Source organism: Staurois parvus, unplaced genomic scaffold (assembly GCF_062004578.1).
Source record: "Staurois parvus isolate SC_StPar_1 unplaced genomic scaffold, SC_StPar_1.0 ptg000647l, whole genome shotgun sequence".
Taxonomy (NCBI): domain Eukaryota; kingdom Metazoa; phylum Chordata; class Amphibia; order Anura; family Ranidae; genus Staurois; species Staurois parvus.
Genome location: NW_028318443.1, coordinates 607,203 through 625,142, shown reverse-complemented (window position 1 = coordinate 625,142; position 17,940 = coordinate 607,203). Strand labels below are relative to the sequence as shown.

At 46.7% G+C, this 17,940-nt stretch overlaps 1 protein-coding gene across 3 annotated transcripts in view; it reads right to left on the bottom strand.

Annotated features, from left to right (window-relative positions):
• Nucleotides 1-17,940, bottom strand: part of CHD3 (chromodomain helicase DNA binding protein 3) — a 156,347-nt gene that overhangs the window by 95,333 nt on the left and 43,074 nt on the right. For all 3 annotated transcript variants that reach the window (XM_089694044.1, XM_089694043.1, XM_089694042.1), the window contains exons 2-6: nucleotides 12,354-12,481; nucleotides 3,593-3,757; nucleotides 3,030-3,151; nucleotides 1,633-1,871; nucleotides 1,176-1,300 (exon numbers count right to left, since the gene is read on the bottom strand). In XM_089694044.1, coding sequence (XP_089550170.1) covers nucleotides 1,176-1,300; nucleotides 1,633-1,871; nucleotides 3,030-3,151; nucleotides 3,593-3,757; nucleotides 12,354-12,481 — 779 coding nt within the window. The remainder of the gene's footprint in view (nucleotides 1-1,175; nucleotides 1,301-1,632; nucleotides 1,872-3,029; nucleotides 3,152-3,592; nucleotides 3,758-12,353; nucleotides 12,482-17,940) is intronic.

The window sequence follows — 17,940 nt, the reverse complement described above, 5'->3', positions numbered from 1 at the left end:
TATTTTTTTTATTGTAGGCTGTAATTTTTGGGAATAACTCACTGAAATCTGTCCGAACAAGAGTCTAGTAAACATCCCGGGTATGATAAAATTTGAAACACAAAATCATAAATTATAATTTAATAAAAAATAATAATATAATAATAATACATTTAATTCAATAATATAATCAAACCAAAAACACTGAAATGTGAAATAGAGCGCCAAGTTCGCACATCGCTGAGCTCAGTCGCAGAATCGTTTTCAGTGTCTGATGATGAATTTCCCCCACAAATCATTATCACTCAATTCTGCAAGTGGTTCTGATTTACTATCGCTGTTCTCTAGCCGGTCTAAAACCGCGTCTGACCTAAAGGGACGCTTTTTGGACGCCATGGACGTTTCTCAGTTTCCAGGCAGAAAGAACAGTAAAAATGCAGGCAGGGCGCCGGACAAAGCACTCGGGACAAAATGTATGTAAAATGGTTTGATACAGGAATGTTATACTATGTGATTTTAGTGTATTTAGTGAATGTCACTTTTACAACTTTCAAATTTCCCGTCAGTTCCATCCCCCATACGTCCCGACGTCGCAGGGAACGGAACCCAGAAGACAGATGCCGGCATCCGCCGGAGGACATTACAGGGGACACTGCAGGAGGGACATCGCGGGAGCGCAGGACAAGGTAAGAGAAGAACAGGTCCTGGAGCAACGTTGCAGTGTATTCCCGAGTGCAGCTTGGGATTACCGCTTGTGGTACCAAAACTTTACCCCGAGCTACACTCGGGAATACCCTGCAGCATTGCTCCAGGATCTCTTCTTCTCTTACCTTGTCCTTCGCTCCGGCGATGTCCCTCCTGCAGTGTCCCCTGTAATGTCCTCTGGCAGATGCCGGCATCTGTCTTCTGGGTTCCGTTTGTGGTACTGAAACTTTACCCTGAGCTACACTCGGGAATACCGCCAGGGAGGTTAATGATCAGTAGCTGGCGAGACCAGCTCCCACTCATGTGACCACTGTGACAGCCAATCACAGTGGTCACAAGATCAGCCGATCTTTCGCACCCCCCGCCGGGTGTTCAGAACTTTTTAAGAGGAAGCCAGGGCAGGTGAGAAATGGTTAAGGACATTGATATAGAAAACCAAAAAAAAAAAAAGATGATGAACACACAAGGTTTCAACCACATCAAACACTTACCGAACTACCAGCCTTGCGCTTTACTCCAGCAATTTTGATCTTCAGCAGACCCATCTTCTTTTTTCCTACTTTTTTTTTAGGATCGGACCCTCTGGGGCCCTTAGTGCACTTCTTGTGGCCAGGACCTGCGACAGAAACAAATGTGAAGAGCGGACCAAAGCAAGGATGGGGAACATTGGGGGGACAAGCTTCTGCAGGGGTGGGTTGGGGTTTTCAACAGTACCTTTAAAGGCAGCCATTATGTCTGAGTCTATTCATTTGCTAGGGACCTGCAAAATCTCTGTGGCACAAGTTACCTTGTGCAGCATGTCACAGTGAGGTTTCAGGTTCCTAAGAAATCAGTAGGCTTCAGGCTTTCAAATATCTGCCCAGTATACATAATGGCTACCTTTAGAAGTACAGCAACACACTGCAGAGATTACACAAGGGACACGTCAAGCTCTGCCACAGGGCCTACCCTTGCCCTCCTTGGTCTTGGCCCTGCGGATTGGCATTGCTGGGGAGACGCTGGTAGAAGAGGGGAGGGTGACGGTCACTTGTTCGGCCACTGCTGCCGCAGCTGCTGCCGCCACCGCCGCCACTGCTGCGGGTGATGCCTTGAAAGGGTTGTTGGCACTGAATTCCCGCCACTTGGCACCAAGGATGGTCATCATCTTTGACATGGGAATTTTGGGGTTCTTCTTGGCAATGAGAGGCCTAAGGGTACACAGTGACAAAGAGCCATGGGTCTGTCACTACATCTCCAATGTGACACAGCAAGGGGGCTTAAGTCAACAGCAGCCATTAAGAAAGTGAAAAAGAAAGACAGAAGTATAATAATAAGCATATCCCTTCTCCTGGAAAATTACACAGATAACAACTAGGAGCCCGTCCTTTCCATAACAAGGGTACACAGTGACACTGACAAAATGTGACACAGACAGAAGGGAGCTATGAGTCTGTCCTCCTCCTGCAGGGTACAGACAGAAGGGGGCTATGAGTCTGTCCTCCTCCTGCAGGGCGATACAGACAGAAGGGAGCTATGAGTGTGTCCTCCTCCTGTAGGGCGATACATACAGAAGGGAGCTATGTGTCTGTCCTCCTCCCGCAGGGTGATACAGACAGAAGGGGGCTATGAGTCTGTCCTCCTCCTGCAGGGTGATACAGACAGAAGGGGGCTATGAGTCTGTCCTCCTCCTGCAGGGTACAGACAGAAGGGGGCTATTAGTCTGTCCTCCTCCTGCAGGGTGATACAGACAGAAGGGGGCTATGAGTCTGTCCTCCCCCTGCAGGGTGATACAGACAGAAGGGGGCTATTAGTCTGTCCTCCTCCTGCAGGGGGAAACAGACAGAAGGGGGCTATGAGTCTGTCCTCCTCCTGCAGGGCGATACAGACAGAAGGGGGCTATGAGTCTGTCCTCCTCCTGCACGGTGATAAAGACAGAGGGGGGCTATGAGTCTGTCCTCCTCCTGCAGGGTGATACAGACAGAGGGGGGCTATTAGTCTGTCCTCCTCCTGCAGGGTGATACAGACAGAGGGGGGCTATGAGTCTGTCCTCCTCCTGCAGGGTGATATAGACAGAAGGGGGCTATGAGTCTGTCCTCCTCCTGCAGGGTGATACAGACAGAAGAGGACTATGAGTCTGTCCTCCTCCTGCAGGGTGATACAGACAGAAGAGGACTATGAGTCTGTCCTCCTCCTGCAGGGTGATACAGACAGAGGGAGGCTATGAGTCTGTTACCCTACTGTAGGGTGACAGAACACATGCCATAAATCAAAGACATCTATCATCCTTCTTCTGTATGGTGAAGATGAACAGTTAGAAGAAAGATAAGAGATCAGCCCACACTGCAGAGCAATAGAACCATTCTCACCTCATAAACTGGCTGAAGGCCTTGTAGTTGGTTAGCGTATGATAATCATCATCTGTATATACATGATCAACATCCTCCAATCCCCAGCTGGCCAGCAGCACTGCAGAGGATTTCTGTTCCACCTGATGGAAGAAAATAATATGGACACTTAGGGAGGATTTTACACATCAAAGGAAGTTATCTGCATGCAGATCTGTAACAAGTTCCTTCAGCACCCAAGAAGAAAAAGTGAAAGTACCCCCATGAGCTGTAAACCACTTCAGTAGCATAGGTTTCAGATCCTGCCCCGTTTGCACCATACTCCTGCTGAAGTGCTCACTGTTCTGTACCTGTCTGGCTTTTAAACCTGATGAGTGCCAATGCCTAGGAGAGCGGTTTGTTTCTCACTGCAACCACTCAGCCTCCCCATTTTTTAACCTCCTTCTAGAATTACGACAGGCCAAAGACGATTAGTTATTGCAAGAACCACACACAGACAGTTCTAACTTCAGAAACTGGCAATTTCAAGGGCCACTCTCTTTCTCCTGTCCCCAGCTCAGCTCCTGTGGAAGTTGTGTACAAACCTTGCGCTCCACAACCACTTCTTCATCCTTCTTCCTCTTTTTGGTTTTCTTCTCTTTCTTTTCTTTGTGCTTCTTTTTTCGCTTTTTCCCACCCATCTCGGAGTCACTGTCCGGGGAGACATGACCTCTGATCCCCTCGTCCCACTGGAGCTCGTCATCGCTGTCCTGCAAAAGCATGCGCACAGAGAAAACAAAATAGTTAAAGACAAAGCCAGCCTACGGGTTTACCTGCATGGTGCCTTTTTAGAGGCCTGGGTGCATTGCCACAATGGTACATGGGGCATGGCCGCAGTTGCAATAAGATCCCCAATGACAAGATACACACAAATATTATCTGTCACATTATACCTGCCTTTCACAGCCAGTGTTTCTCTAGAGCACATGTGTCAAACGCAAGTACAACAGGTCGTATCTGGCCTGCCAGGCCATTTCATGTGGCCCTGGCACCTCTCTTGCAGCCGCAGCATCCCCCTCATCTCCACTCCCACCTTGTCGACAGCAGAGGAGGACAGAACTCCTCCACCAGATCCTGCACATCTCTGTGCAGAAACATGGAGAGGCTCGTCTCTGCCACTACTCCCCCCCAACCCCCCTCCCTGTTTTATCACTTGGCAGCAAAGACAAGGTCAGAACTCTTCCTACAGATCCTGCACCTCTCTGTGCAGCCGCAGCATCCCCCTCGTCTCCACCCCCACCTTGTCGGCAGCAGAGAGGAGGACAAAACTCCTCCATCAGATCCTGCATATCTCTGTGCAGAAACATGGAGAGGCTCCTATCTGCCACTACTCCCCCCCAACCCCCCTCCCTGTTTTATCACTTGGCAGAAAAGACAAGGTCAGAACTCTTCCTACAGATCCTGCACCTCTCTGTGCAGCCGCAGCATCCCCCTCGTCTCCACCTTGTCGGCAGAAGAGAGGAGGACAAACCTCCTCTGCCAGATCCTGCACATCTCTGTGCAGAAACACGGAGAGGCTCCTCTCTGCCACTACTCCCCCCCAACCACCCTCCCTGTTTTATCACTTGGCAGCAAAGACAAGGTCAGAACTCTTCCTACAGATCCTGCACCTCTCTGTGCAGCCGCAGCATCCCCCTCGTCTCCACCCCCACCTTGTCGGCAGCAGAGAGGAGGACAAAACTCCTCCATCAGATCCTGCATATCTCTGTGCAGAAACATGGAGAGGCTCCTATCTGCCACTACTCCCCCCCAACCCCCCTCCCTGTTTTATCACTTGGCAGAAAAGACAAGGTCAGAACTCTTCCTACAGATCCTGCACCTCTCTGTGCAGCCGCAGCATCCCCCTCGTCTCCACCTTGTCGGCAGCAGAGAGGAGGACAAAACTCCTCTGCCAGATCCTGCACATCTCTGTGCAGAAACATAGAGAGGCTCGTCTCTGCCACTACTCCCCCCCAACCCCCCTCCGTTTTATTACTTGGCAGAAAAGACAAGGACAGAACTCTTCCTACAGATCCTGCACCTCTCTGTGCAGCCGCAGCATCCCCCTCGTCTCCACCTTGTCGACAGCAGAGAGGAGGACAAAACTCCTTCGTCAGATCCTGCATATCTCTGTGCAGAAACATAGAGAGGCTCGTCTCTGCCACTACTCCCCCCCAACCCCCCTCCGTTTTATTACTTGGCAGAAAAGACAAGGACAGAACTCTTCCTACAGATCCTGCACCTCTCTGTGCAGCCGCAGCATCCCCCTCGTCTCCACCTTGTCGACAGCAGAGAGGAGGACAAAACTCCTTCGTCAGATCCTGCATATCTCTGTGCAGAAACATGGAGAAGCTTGTCTTTGCCACTACTCCTCCCCAACCCCCCTCCCTGTTTTATCACTTGGCAGAAAAGACAAGGTCAGAACTCTTCCTACAGATCCTGAACCTCTCTGTGCAGCCGCAGCACCCCCTTGTCGCCACCTCCACAGTCTCAGCATTCAGCAGACTCCGACAGCTGACTCTAGCTCTCCTCCAGACCCTACACTGTCTGCTTTCCAGCTCTTCCTCCAGCTATTTCCCAGAAGCAGCACAAGATAAGGGGGTGCACTGTGATGTGAGGGAGGGGGACTCTTGACTTTGGATGGTGGGGGGCTCTTGACATCTTATGTAAGGAAGGGGGTGCTCTGGACATCTAGTCTTACAGATACAACTGGTACCGGTTATGCTGATGCAGCCCGCAAAGCAATTGAGTTTAACACCCATTGCTCTAGAGGATGCTAGGGGTTCCTTGAGCAATGGCGGATTGACCCCTTGTCTGATCACCAATAAAAAGGGGCACTACATTTACCACCAGTGTGGGGGGGGGGGTCCTTCTACTGACCACAAATCTAGGGGGAACATCTCTCAATGGCCACCAATGTAAGTCGGCCTGTGATGGGAGTCACTTTGGGTGGGGGGCCCATGGAACACAGCTCACTTTGGAGAGGTGGGGAGACCCCTATCTCAGCACCCCATATCCCTCTTATGTGTAAATCACCCTGTGCCTGTTAAGAGTACAGGGTGATCTGTCCTAATATTGTGGGGGGGGGGGGTTGTTCATTGTTTAATGCCATGTGGTTGCATCCCATTGCTCTATTGTGTGTCTTGCTTAGGAGCAAACTATTATGGGATGTATGTGTTTGTGTGTTGTCTTGGTGGGGGGTGTCTCCAGCAGCCCTCCCTTCTGATGGGACTGTCTGCTGGTGTGAAGTTTGAATACCTGTGTGTCTCTTGTTACTAAATGTAGATTGCCCGCCCTGTGTCATTATGCAGGGAGGGGGGATTGTTCCCTTGAATGTATATATCTTGTATCTGTGTTCAAATAAACTAGTCTATTTCCTGGTTTTACTTCAAGACTGGTGTCGTCTAGTCTTGTATGCTGTGGTGTCCGTGGTCGGTGTTCGGACGGGGAATCGGTACCCTAACGGAAGTACCCAAGTGCAGTCGGGGTCCGGTTCCGTTACACGGCCCCTCTCCACAGCCCCTTATTTTTTTGGGTCACTTCTGCACTGACCACCAATATAAGACACGTCCCTTCTCCATTGACCACCAATGTACGGGGTCATTTCCCTTACAATGTAAAAGGATCACCACAATATTCCATGTCTGTATTTCTTCCCTGGCCATTATTACTGAAGTTATTATCTGTATTTTTTTTGATGATTATTAGCGAAAAGAAAATTGCTGTACAAAGCACAGGGTGTTAGCTCCGGGTTCACTAATGGAAACTTTTGGATCTTGTAGTTTTTTGCCCTCTAAAGGGCGCAAAGTTTTGAGGCTTGACACGTTTGGTGTCTGTTTACTCGATGTAGCCTCATCTTTTACGGTTTACAAAAAAATGGTGCACTAAAATTAATGTAAGACGTTTATTTTTCTGCATCGGTCTCTGCAAGGACACAAAGAAAACAACTGTTTTCTATGTGCACTCTTTACACCACAAATCTGGTGTCATGTGCCTGCTTTTTCTGTGCAGAAATATGCAACAGGTATGCGTTTTTTTGACGCAGAAAAAAACTCACGTGACACCAACATTGTGGTCTGGACACTGCAGATAGAGAACAATTGTTTTCTCTGTGTCCTTGCAGAGACTTGTGTTAGAAAAACTCACATCTCCGCACATGGTGTGAACAAAATCTGCACATTTGCTGCAGTAGTTTTTCTACATAGGGTTTGGGCCTAAATAGAGGTGATAAAGCAGTGATTGTCAACTTACCAGCTTAACCCCTCGCCTACAGGGCACTTATACCCCCTTCCTGCCTACAGGACACTTCTACCCCCTTCCTGCCTACAGGGCACTTATACCCCCTTCCTGCCTACAGGGCACTTATACCCCCTTCCTGCCTACAGGACACTTCTACCCCCTTCCTGCCTACAGGGCACTTATACCCCCTTCCTGCCTACAGGGCACTTATACCCCCTTCCTGCCTACAGGGCACTTATACCCCCTTCCTGCCTACAGGGCACTTATACCCCCTTCCTGCCTACAGGGCACTTATACCCCCTTCCTGCCTACAGGGCACTTATACCCCCTTCCTGTCCAGGACAATTTTCAGCTTTCAGCGCTATCACACTTTGAATGACAATTGCGCGGTCATGCAACACTGTACTCATATGAATTTTTTATCATTTTTTTTCTGACAGATAGAGCTTTATTTTGGTGGTATTTAATCACCTCAGGGTTTTTTAATTTTTTTTTAAACAAACCAAAAACCACCGAAAATTGTGGAAAAAAAATGGCTTTTTCTTAGTTTTTGTTATAAAATTTTGTAAATAAGTGATTTTTCTCCTTCGCTGATGTGTGCTAATGAGGCTGCAGTGATGGGCACTGATAGGCTGCACTGATGGACACTGATAGGTGGAACTGATGGGCACTGATGAGAAGGCACTGGTAGGTGGCACTGATGAGCATTGACAGGCATCACTGATGGGCACTGAAAGGCAGCACTGATAGGCGGCACTAATAGGCAGCACTGACTGGCACTGATAGTCGGCACTGACTGGCACTATTAGGTGGCACTGATAGGCAGCATTGACGGGCAGTGATAGGCGGCACTGATGCACACTGATAGGCGGCACTGACTGGCACTGATAGGCGGCACTGACTGACACGGATAGGTGGCACTGACTGGCATTGATAGGTGGCAATGACTGGCACTGATGGGTGACACTGAAAGGCAGCTCAGATGGGCACTGATATGTGGCAATGATGTGCACTGGTAGGCACTAAAATGTGGCACTGATGGGCACTGGCAGGTGGCATGGATGAGCACTGAGAGCTGACACTGATGGACACTGACAGGTGGCACTTCTGGGGCCACACTGATCATCAGGGCACACTGATCATCAGTGTCCTGATGATCAGTGTACATGTTCCCTCCGCGGAATGCCGATTACCGGCTCTCCTCTCCTCTGTCAGCGTGACAGCTCGTGAGGAGAGAATGCCGATAACCGGCATTTCCGTGTTTACATGCGATCAGCTGTGATTGGACACAGCTGTTCACATGACCAAGGCGACATCTTCGGCTCTTTCCGTTGATCGTGATCCGCTCCGGGAACCGCGCATGCGCGGTTAGAATGGGAGGACGTCATATGACGTCCTATCAGAACAAGAGAACCGCCTTGCACCCGTCATTGTACTATATGGCGGGCGGGAGGCAGTTAATGGGGTCTCAATCATCACCAAAAGGATGCACATAATGCTTAATATATGTAATTCTTGACAGGACTCTCAGAGACTGCAGACCTAACAGAGGAAATGAGGGTCAGAGAGTGTGGACAGAATACATTGTTGGCTGCTGAAGGCAATACTAAACTGGGAACATGTTACATGAGGCTGGTAGAGATCAATGCTATCACCCCAATGAATGTTCCCACTGCAGATTGCTGAGGTCCGAGGGGCGCACATCTTATACCAAAGGGCTGCATGTGGCCTTCAGGCCACAGGTTGGGCACCAGGGTGATAAACAGCAGTGCAATTGTGTGACATAAAGAATTGCAACTGCCACCATTTTATTCTACACAATATCTGCTTTCAGAAGCTATATATAATGTTTTGGAGCTTTTAAAGTGTTACTAAACCCACAACAGTACAATCAGTGTGTATATGCAGTAAAGCATGCTTGTTATACTCACTGTGGAACCTAAGGGGTTAATCCTCTGCATTGTGTTAAAATGCTGTTTAATTCTGACTTCTCTGATCCTCCCCTTCTCCCAGTGTCCCCCCTCTTATCACTCTGCACATGCTCAGTTTGGTGTGTATTGCTAGAGTGTTTTTTTTTTCTTGGGAGAGTACATGTGATCAGCACAGGACCAATCAGCACTGTCCAGACAGAGGTCAGGGGTTCTGCATCCTCCTAGAACAGAAAGAAAACTCGTCCTACAAGCTCTAACCAGTGCTCAGCTGGACACTGACAGAAGTTACAGGACTGCTCTAACTGCTGATGAGAAAAGGTATTTAGCAGTTTATATTTACTAAAATAATTAAAACCAGATATAGTGAATGTAGGGTCCAGGGAGACCAGATATAGTGAATGCAGGGTCCGGGGAGACCAGATAAAGTGAATGCAGGGTCTGGGGAGACTGGATATAGTGAATGCAGGGTCCAGGGAGACCAGATATAGTGAATGCAGGGTCCGGGGAGACCAGATAAAGTGAATGCAGGGTCTGGGGAGAGCGGATATAGTGAATGCAGGGTCCAGGGAGAGCAGATATAGTGAATGCAGGGTCCGGGAAGACCAGATATAGTGAATGCAGGGTCCGGGGAGACCAGATATAGTGAATGCAGGAGTCTGGAGAGACCAGATATAGTGAATGCAGGGTCCGGGGAGACCGGATATAGTGAATGCAGGGTCCGGGGAGACCGGATATAGTGAATGCAGGGTCCTGGGAGACCAAATATAGTGAATGCAGGGTCCTGGGAGACCAGATATAGTGAATGCAGGGTCCGGGGAGAGCAGATATAGTAAATGCAGGGTCTGGGGAGACCGGATATAGTGAATGCAGGGTCCGGGGAGACCGGATATAGTGAATGCAGGGTCCGGGAAGACCAGATATAGTGAATGCAGGGTCCGGAGAGCAGATACAGTGAATGCAGGGTCCGGGAAGACCAGATATAGTGAATACAGGGTCCGGAGAGCAGATACAGTGAATGCAGGGTCCGGGAAGAGCAGATACAGTGAATGCAGGGTCCGGGGAGAGCGGATACAGTGAATGCAGGGTCCAGGGAGACCAGATATAGTGAATGCAGGGTCCGGGGAGAGCGGATACAGTGAATGCAGGGTCCGGGGAGACCGGATATAGTGAATGCAGGGTCCGGGGAGAGCGGATACAGTGAATGCAGGGTCCGGGGAGACCGGATATAGTGAATGCAGGGTCCGGGGAGAGCGGATATAGTGAATGCAGGGTCCGGGGAGACCGGATACAGTGAATGCAGGGTCCGGGGAGACCAGATATAGTGAGTGCAGGGTATGGGGTTTAGTCACATTTTAAAGAATAACTTTTTGGTGAATTTCACTTCCCATTCACAAAAAAGGGAAGACCTGGCTTGTAGACTTTTTGATAATATTGTTAAAGCTGTTGTTAATACACAGCGGAACACCGATCACTGTACGGGACCACTGTGTGAGGTCCCGATCATGTGATCACTGATTGGCTAATCAGTGATCACATGAATAGGTGTAAGCAAGATGTCACTTCTGACATCATTGCTTACTACCTTTGAAATCTGTGAATGATCACAGAGGTCACATGGTACAAGGCTATTCACAACAGCGTTGTACCATGTGACAAGCTGTGCCCAATCACAGCTCTCACAGTATTTCTCAATGGCTGCAAGAATGCAGCCAGAGAGAAGGAGAAATGATTGCTTTTACAGCCTTTATGGGTGTAAAAGCAATCAGTGTAAAAACAGATAAAAAAATCTTCATCACCCTCCACATGTAGTACAGTGTCACCATGGTGACACTGTACTGCTAGGGTGACAGTATGTTAAAAAAAAACATCAATAATAATATAAAAAAAAATAATAAAAATGTAAAAATAATTTTTGAAAAATATATATTTTGGTTATAAACTAATTTGGGTTATTTTATTTTTTTTTTACTAAAAAGATAGATGAATACATTTTTGCCAAGATTTATGAACAAAGATTATTTATTTGAAAAATTTTATAACAAAAACACTTTTTTTCAAAATTTGTGGACTTTTTCATTTACATAGCAAAAAAATAAAAACCCCAGTGGTGAATAAATACCACCAAAATAAAGTTTTATCTGTCTCAAAAAAAAATGCTAAAAAATTCATACGGGTACAGTGTTGCATGACCGCGCAATTGTCATTCAAAGTGTGATAGCTCTGAAAGCTGAAAATTGGCCTGGACAGGAAGGGGGTGAAAGGGTCCGGACTGGAAGGGGGTGAAAGTGTCCGGACTGGAAGGGGGGGAAAGTGTCCGGACAGGAAGGGGGGGAAAGTGTCCGGACAGGAAGGGGGGGAAAGTGTCCAGACTGGAAGGGGGGGAAAGTGTCCAGACTGGAAGGGGGGGAAAGTGTCCAGACTGGAAGGGGTTAAAGTGTCCGGACTGGAAGGGGTTAAAGTGTCCGGACTGGAAGGGGTTAAAGTGTCCGGACTGGAAGGGAGTGAAAGTGTCCGGACAGGAAGGGGGGGAAAGTGTCCGGACTGGAAGGGGTTAAAGTGTCCGGACTGGAAGGGGGGGAAAGTGTCCGGACTGGAAGGGGTTAAAGTGTCCGGACTGGAAGGGGGTGAAAGTGTCCGGACAGGAAGGGGGGGAAAGTGTCCGGACTGGAAGGGGTTAAAGTGTCCGGACTGGAAGGGGGTGAAAGTGTCCGGACTGGAAGGGGGGGAAAGTGTCCAGACTGGAAGGGGGGGAAAGTGTCCAGACTGGAAGGGGTTAAAGTGTCCGGACTGGAAGGGGGTGAAAGTGTCCGGACTGGAAGGAGGAAAGTGTCCGGACTGGAAGGGGGTAAAAGTGTCCGGACTGGAAGGGGGTGAAAGTGTCCGGACTGGAAGGAGGGGAAAGTGTCCGGACTGGAAGGGGGTAAAAGTGTCCGGACAGGAAGGGGGTAAAAGTGTCCGGACTGGAAGGGGGTAAAAGTGTCCGGACTGGAAGGGGGTAAAAGTGTCCGGACTGGAAGTGGTTAAGGGTTGATTTAAAAAGCAAATGATCAACCCTTCTGCCCTCTGCATAGGGACTTCCCATTCACAAAAAAAGAGAAGACCAACTGAACCCAGCTAAAATATTGGCGGAGGAAAGAACAATTAAGAGTTTTCTTACGGGCTTTTTGCGCTTGTAGGTTCTACGAGCTTTCGGCGGTCTCTGCTTGTCCTTGTCCTTCTTCTTAGGTCCTCTCTTCTTCTTTATAACTATTTCGGGAGAAGGAGGTGGACTGAGGTCCTCATCTTCTGCTCATGTAATGAGAAAAACAAAAACGGTGAGTTAAACAGGAATACCTTTACAGGCCTCAACAGCAACATAAATTGGGGCCAACACAATAGTCCTCCAAAGAAAAGGGTAAAAATCGCTCACCACAAATGCCAATGTAATTTTATTAAAGCAAACCAAAGCACAGACAAATCCACCCTGTGCACAAACTAGGCTAAAGCATTTCCATTCCAAAAAGAGGCTTAGTCTTAGAATGACTCTATGATTAAGCTCCTTTTCGGGAGTGAGTTGCATTATAGTGCAGCCCTCAAAATTTCCACTCAGTCGCTCGCACTGTGCGAGTGGAAATTACATGGGATGAATAGTGTTGGGACTAGAAGTGTGTGGGAGGGGCAGTTACCAGGAGCCTCCCTTCCCTTCTTATTTCCCTCTCCTCCCTCCTTCCTTTTTTCCTTTCCTTCCCTCCTTCCTGCTTTCCTCCCTCCCTATTTTCCTTCCTTCCTTTTCTTTCTTCCTCCCTTCCTTCCCCCCTCCCTTCCTTCCTACAGTCCATACCCCTCTCCCTGCATTATGCATCACACCACTGACTTCTGCTCTGTGCATCATTTTGTTTCCCCTATTGATGTATAGCACTCATGTTCCTTTTATGTTTACATTGCTTTTTGATAATATTTTTAATGTGTCTGATGTCTATGCAAATCGCACCTCAAATTGGCTTGTCCCCCGACTTTGAAATCGTGCGACTTCACTATTAGACTCCATGTACACTGCGGCTGATAAACTCACGTTTAGGAGCTTTTCTGCGTTTTTTTCAGCAGCCCCTGAACTCCCCCTAATGTTTTCCCATGTACACATCGTCGTTTACAGGCAGTGGAGTTTACAGTCGTTTTTTTGAGTTGCGTTCAGGAGTAGATTTTAGCAACATTTCAAAAGCCAAACGCTTGTAAACACAGCTAACTGCGTTTATAAACTTTTGCATTTGGAAAATTTTTTTTAACTCTTCCATTTCCAGATGCTGTCCAGAGCCTTTTCTCATCATGAAAAATGCACGCAAAGCGTTTCCCCGGTACTCAAATGGACCCGGCACACCATACTTTGAGGTTTCGCATGAAGGAAAATATGTTAGACACGGCTGCAATAATTTCTGCACAGAAATGAGCCGGAACATCCAAACACCACAAAAAAAAAAAAAAAAGACAGCTAATCTCAACACATACTGCTCTCTCTGCTTCTACGCTCTCTATTTCTCTCAAAATGTCTGAAATAGTTAATTTTTTTACTGTTTTTCAGTGCATTCTGGGCATTTTGGAAGGTCTCCTGAGGTTATCTTTAAAAAACGCTTCTAAACACAAACGTGCATAAACGCATTATGCAAACGCAGCTAAACAGACGTTTTTTAACCTACGTTTTCCAGCAGTCAGTTTCCATCGTTCAGAAGTGTCCCGCGTACATGGAGGCTAAGTCGCACAATTTCAAAGTGGGGCTTGATGTGACCGGGGTGTAAAGGCAAAACTACTTTTTTTTAGTTTTTGGATAGGGTGGAGAGGGATTATGAACTTTGTCAAGTTTTTATTGCTGTCTGTGCCCCTTTTAGGAAGAGTTACTGTCTCTATTTGCCATGTTTACAGTTATCGAAAGTGAAGGAAATCACAAATTTTGGGTTGTCCCCAGAACAGGAATAGAGGAAAAATCTTCCAACAGGGACATTAGTTCTGGTGACAACCAGGGATTCCCTATCACTTCCTGTTCTGGAACAAGAAACAAAGGGAAATCTACCCCATGGGACACAGACTGCAAAACTAAAAAAAAAACAGGGGTTATAACCCTCCAGTATTGAAAATATTAAAAAAGTTTTGGCTTTAGTTGTACTTTAACCATTTCCATACCGGGCACTTTTACCCCCTTCCAGCTCAGGCCAGTTTTCAGGTTTCAGCGCTCTCACACTTTGAATGACAATTGCGCGGTCATACAACATTGTACCCAAACTAAAATTTTATCATTTTCTTCACACAACTAGAGCTTTCTTTTGGTGGTATTCAATCACCGCTGGGGTTTTTATTGTTTGCTAAATTAACAAAAAAAGACTGAAAATTTTGGGGAAAAAACACGTTTTTCTTTGTTTCTGTTATAAAAGTTTGCAAATAAATAATTGTTCTTCATAAATTTAGGCCGAGATGTATTCTGCTACATGTCTTTGGTGAAAATAACCCAAATTAGGATGTATTATTTAGTTTGTAGGAAAGTTATAGAGTTCACAAACTATGGGATATATCTGAATATTGATCAATCCTCAAGTACTGACAGCCAATCTAATTTCTTGAAGTCCAAGAATGTCAGAATAGTACAGATATCCCCCAAATGTCAGGACAGTACAGAGATCCCCCAAATGTCAGAACAGTACAGATATCCCCCAAATGTCAGAACAGTACAGAGATCCCCCAAATGTCAGGACAGTACAGATATCCCCCAAATGTCAGAACAGTACAGATATCCCCCAAATGTCAGGACAGTACAGATATCCCCCAAATATCAGGACAGTATAGATATCCCCCAAATGTTAGGACAGTACAGATATCCCCCAAATGTCAGGACAGTACAGATATCCCCCAAATATCAGGACAGTATAGATATCCCCCAAATGTTAGGACAGTACAGATATCCCCCAAATGTCAGAACAGTACAGATATCCCCCAAATGTCAGGACAGTACAGATATCCCCCAAATGTCAGAACAGTACAGATATCCCCCAAATGTCAGAACAGTACAGATATCCCCCAAATGTCAGGACGGTACAGATATCCCCCAAATGTCAGAACAGTACAGATATCCCCCAAATGTCCCCTTTTTGCAGAGTAGACAGTCCGACGTACTTCATAAGAGGAATGGCGAGTTTTCTGAAGTTGTATTTTTTTTGTCATAATTTTTCAGAAAATTAAAAAAATTATTTTCACTATTTTTTTTTTACATACTGTCACCAGTGCAGTACAGCATCATCATATAACTGGCATGGCGGTGATCAGGGACACTGACTGGTGACAGTATGAAAAAAAAATATATTTTTTTTTATTATTTTAAATGTTTTATTACATTTTGTTTCTTTTTTTTCAGATTTTTTTTCATATTTCACTATGTCCAAAGTAGTACAATGTTACCATAGTAACATTGTACTACTTTGGGGAAGTGATCAGTATTTTTTTTTTTACAAAGAATTACTTTGCTATAAGCAAGCATTTACCTGAATGACATTGATTCTTTTTTTTTTTTTTTTTTTTTTGTGCTTAGCTGTGATTTGGCCACAGCCAATCACATGACGTGCATGTGATTAGCTGTGACCATTCACAGCTAGACACTAGTATACAATGGATGGCATGAATAAAGCCATCCATTGCATACAACTGTCATGTGACCTGCTGTGATTGGTCACAGCAGGTCACATGGTACCGGCAACGGGGGCCAGTACTCAGATCTGTCATCGGCCTTGTCTGAGGTACACGGCCGGTGACAGATCGCGCCGCTGCGCGGCTCTGCAAGCGTAAAATCTGCGCATGCCCGGGAGGACGCCATATGGCGTCCACCCCGGAAATCTACAGCATTTTGCTGGCCGCCAAACGGCTATTGGCCGGGCAGCTATTGGTTAACACTGTCTAGACCAGTGTTTCTCAACCTTTTTTCAGTCAAGGCACCCTCTAAAATTATGGACAGTCTTGAGGCACCCTCTAAAATTATGGACAGTTCCGAGGCACCTTTAAAATTATGGACAGTCCAGAGGCACCCTCTAAAATTATGGACAGTCCAGAGGCACCCTCTAAAATTATGAACAGTCCAGAGGCACCCTCTAAAATTATGGACCGTCCCGAGGCACCCTCTAAAATTATGGACAGTCTTGAGGCACCCTCTAAAATTATGGACCGTCCCGAGGCACCCTCTAAAATTATGGACAGTCTTGAGGCACCCCCCAAAATTATGGACAGTCTTGAGGCACCCTCTAAAATTATGGACAGTCCAGAGGCACCCTCTAAAATTATGGACAGTCTTGAGGCACCCTCTAAAATTACGGACAGTCTTGAGGCACCCTCTAAAATTATGAACAGTCCAGAGGCACCCTCTAAAATTATGGACAGTCTTGAGGCACCCTTTAAAATTATGGACAGTCTTGAGGCACCCTCTAAAATTATGGACAGTCCCGAGGCACCCCATTTTAAAATGTGAAAAGCCATTCTAATAGTTTTATATAACCCAGCCACATCCACACATGTAGGACACCCAACATTAGAGGGGATTTATTCTTCCAAAGCAAACACACCTTTGCACACTGGTACTGACTAGTATTCCAGTGTTTCTCCTCTCTCAATTTTTCTCCATCACTGAGCTAATGTGACCCCAGCACTGACAGAGCGGCAGGGGAGGGTCAAACTAGGATGCTGTGCAGCCAGCTGACATCCTCCTTATCAACTGATGATGTCATTGGTTGTCGGGATGCCGGTGGCTAGAAGGTCGTCATGGTGCACAATGAAAACCTGTGACTTTGTATAACTAAAAGGCAGGCGTGTTCCACTCGCTGGCTTGTATATAAGTTTTGGGCAATTTTTAGACATTTTGCCAAGGCACCCCTGAATAAACCTCAAGGCACCCCTGAAGAAACCTCAAGGCACCCCAGAGTGCCTGGGCACCCTGGTTGAGAAAGGCTGCTCTAGATGACCCCCGTAAAACGCACAGCAAATTATTCTGTGTGTCTGATTTCATCCATTCATCCATCAGCTAATTTTCTGTACTAACGGCTTTAGAGATCTTAATTGCTCTGCCATTAGAAATTACAAACCTCTACAGGACTGTGACACCACAGTCAGTTTGGAGGAGGGTGATACTGTCCAACGACCATTCATACTAAATGGACACAATGGGAAAGATTCTCTAAAACTGGAGAGTGTAAAATCTGGTGCAGCTCTACATAGAAACCAATCAGCTTCCAGGTTTTATTGTCAAAGTTTAATTGAACAAACTGAAGTTAGAAGCTGATTGGCGACCATGTACAGCTGCACCAGATTCTGAGTGCTCCAGTTTTAGTAAATCCCCCCCAATGTCTCCTCCTTCATATTTCTGTAGCCCAGCACCTGGCTATATACTCCCGCCACTAAACTCTTTGGTCCCCAAAGATAGGACAAAGTCCTTCAAGCGCATAGAATCCGTAACAGATTAACTGGAACATTGGCTACCATACACAGCTGCACCAGATTCTGAGTGCTCCAGTTTTAGTAAATCCCCCCAATGTCTCCTTCTTCCTATTTTTGTAGCCCAGCACCTTGCTACATATTCCCACCACTAAACCCTTTGGTCCCCAAAGATGGGACAAAGTCCTTCAAGCACATAGAATCCATAACAATAGCTTAACTGAAACAATGGCTATCAAGCACATCTGCACCAGATTCTGAGCGCTCCAGTTTTAGTAAATCCCCCTCCACTCTTTCACTCAGCCTATGGG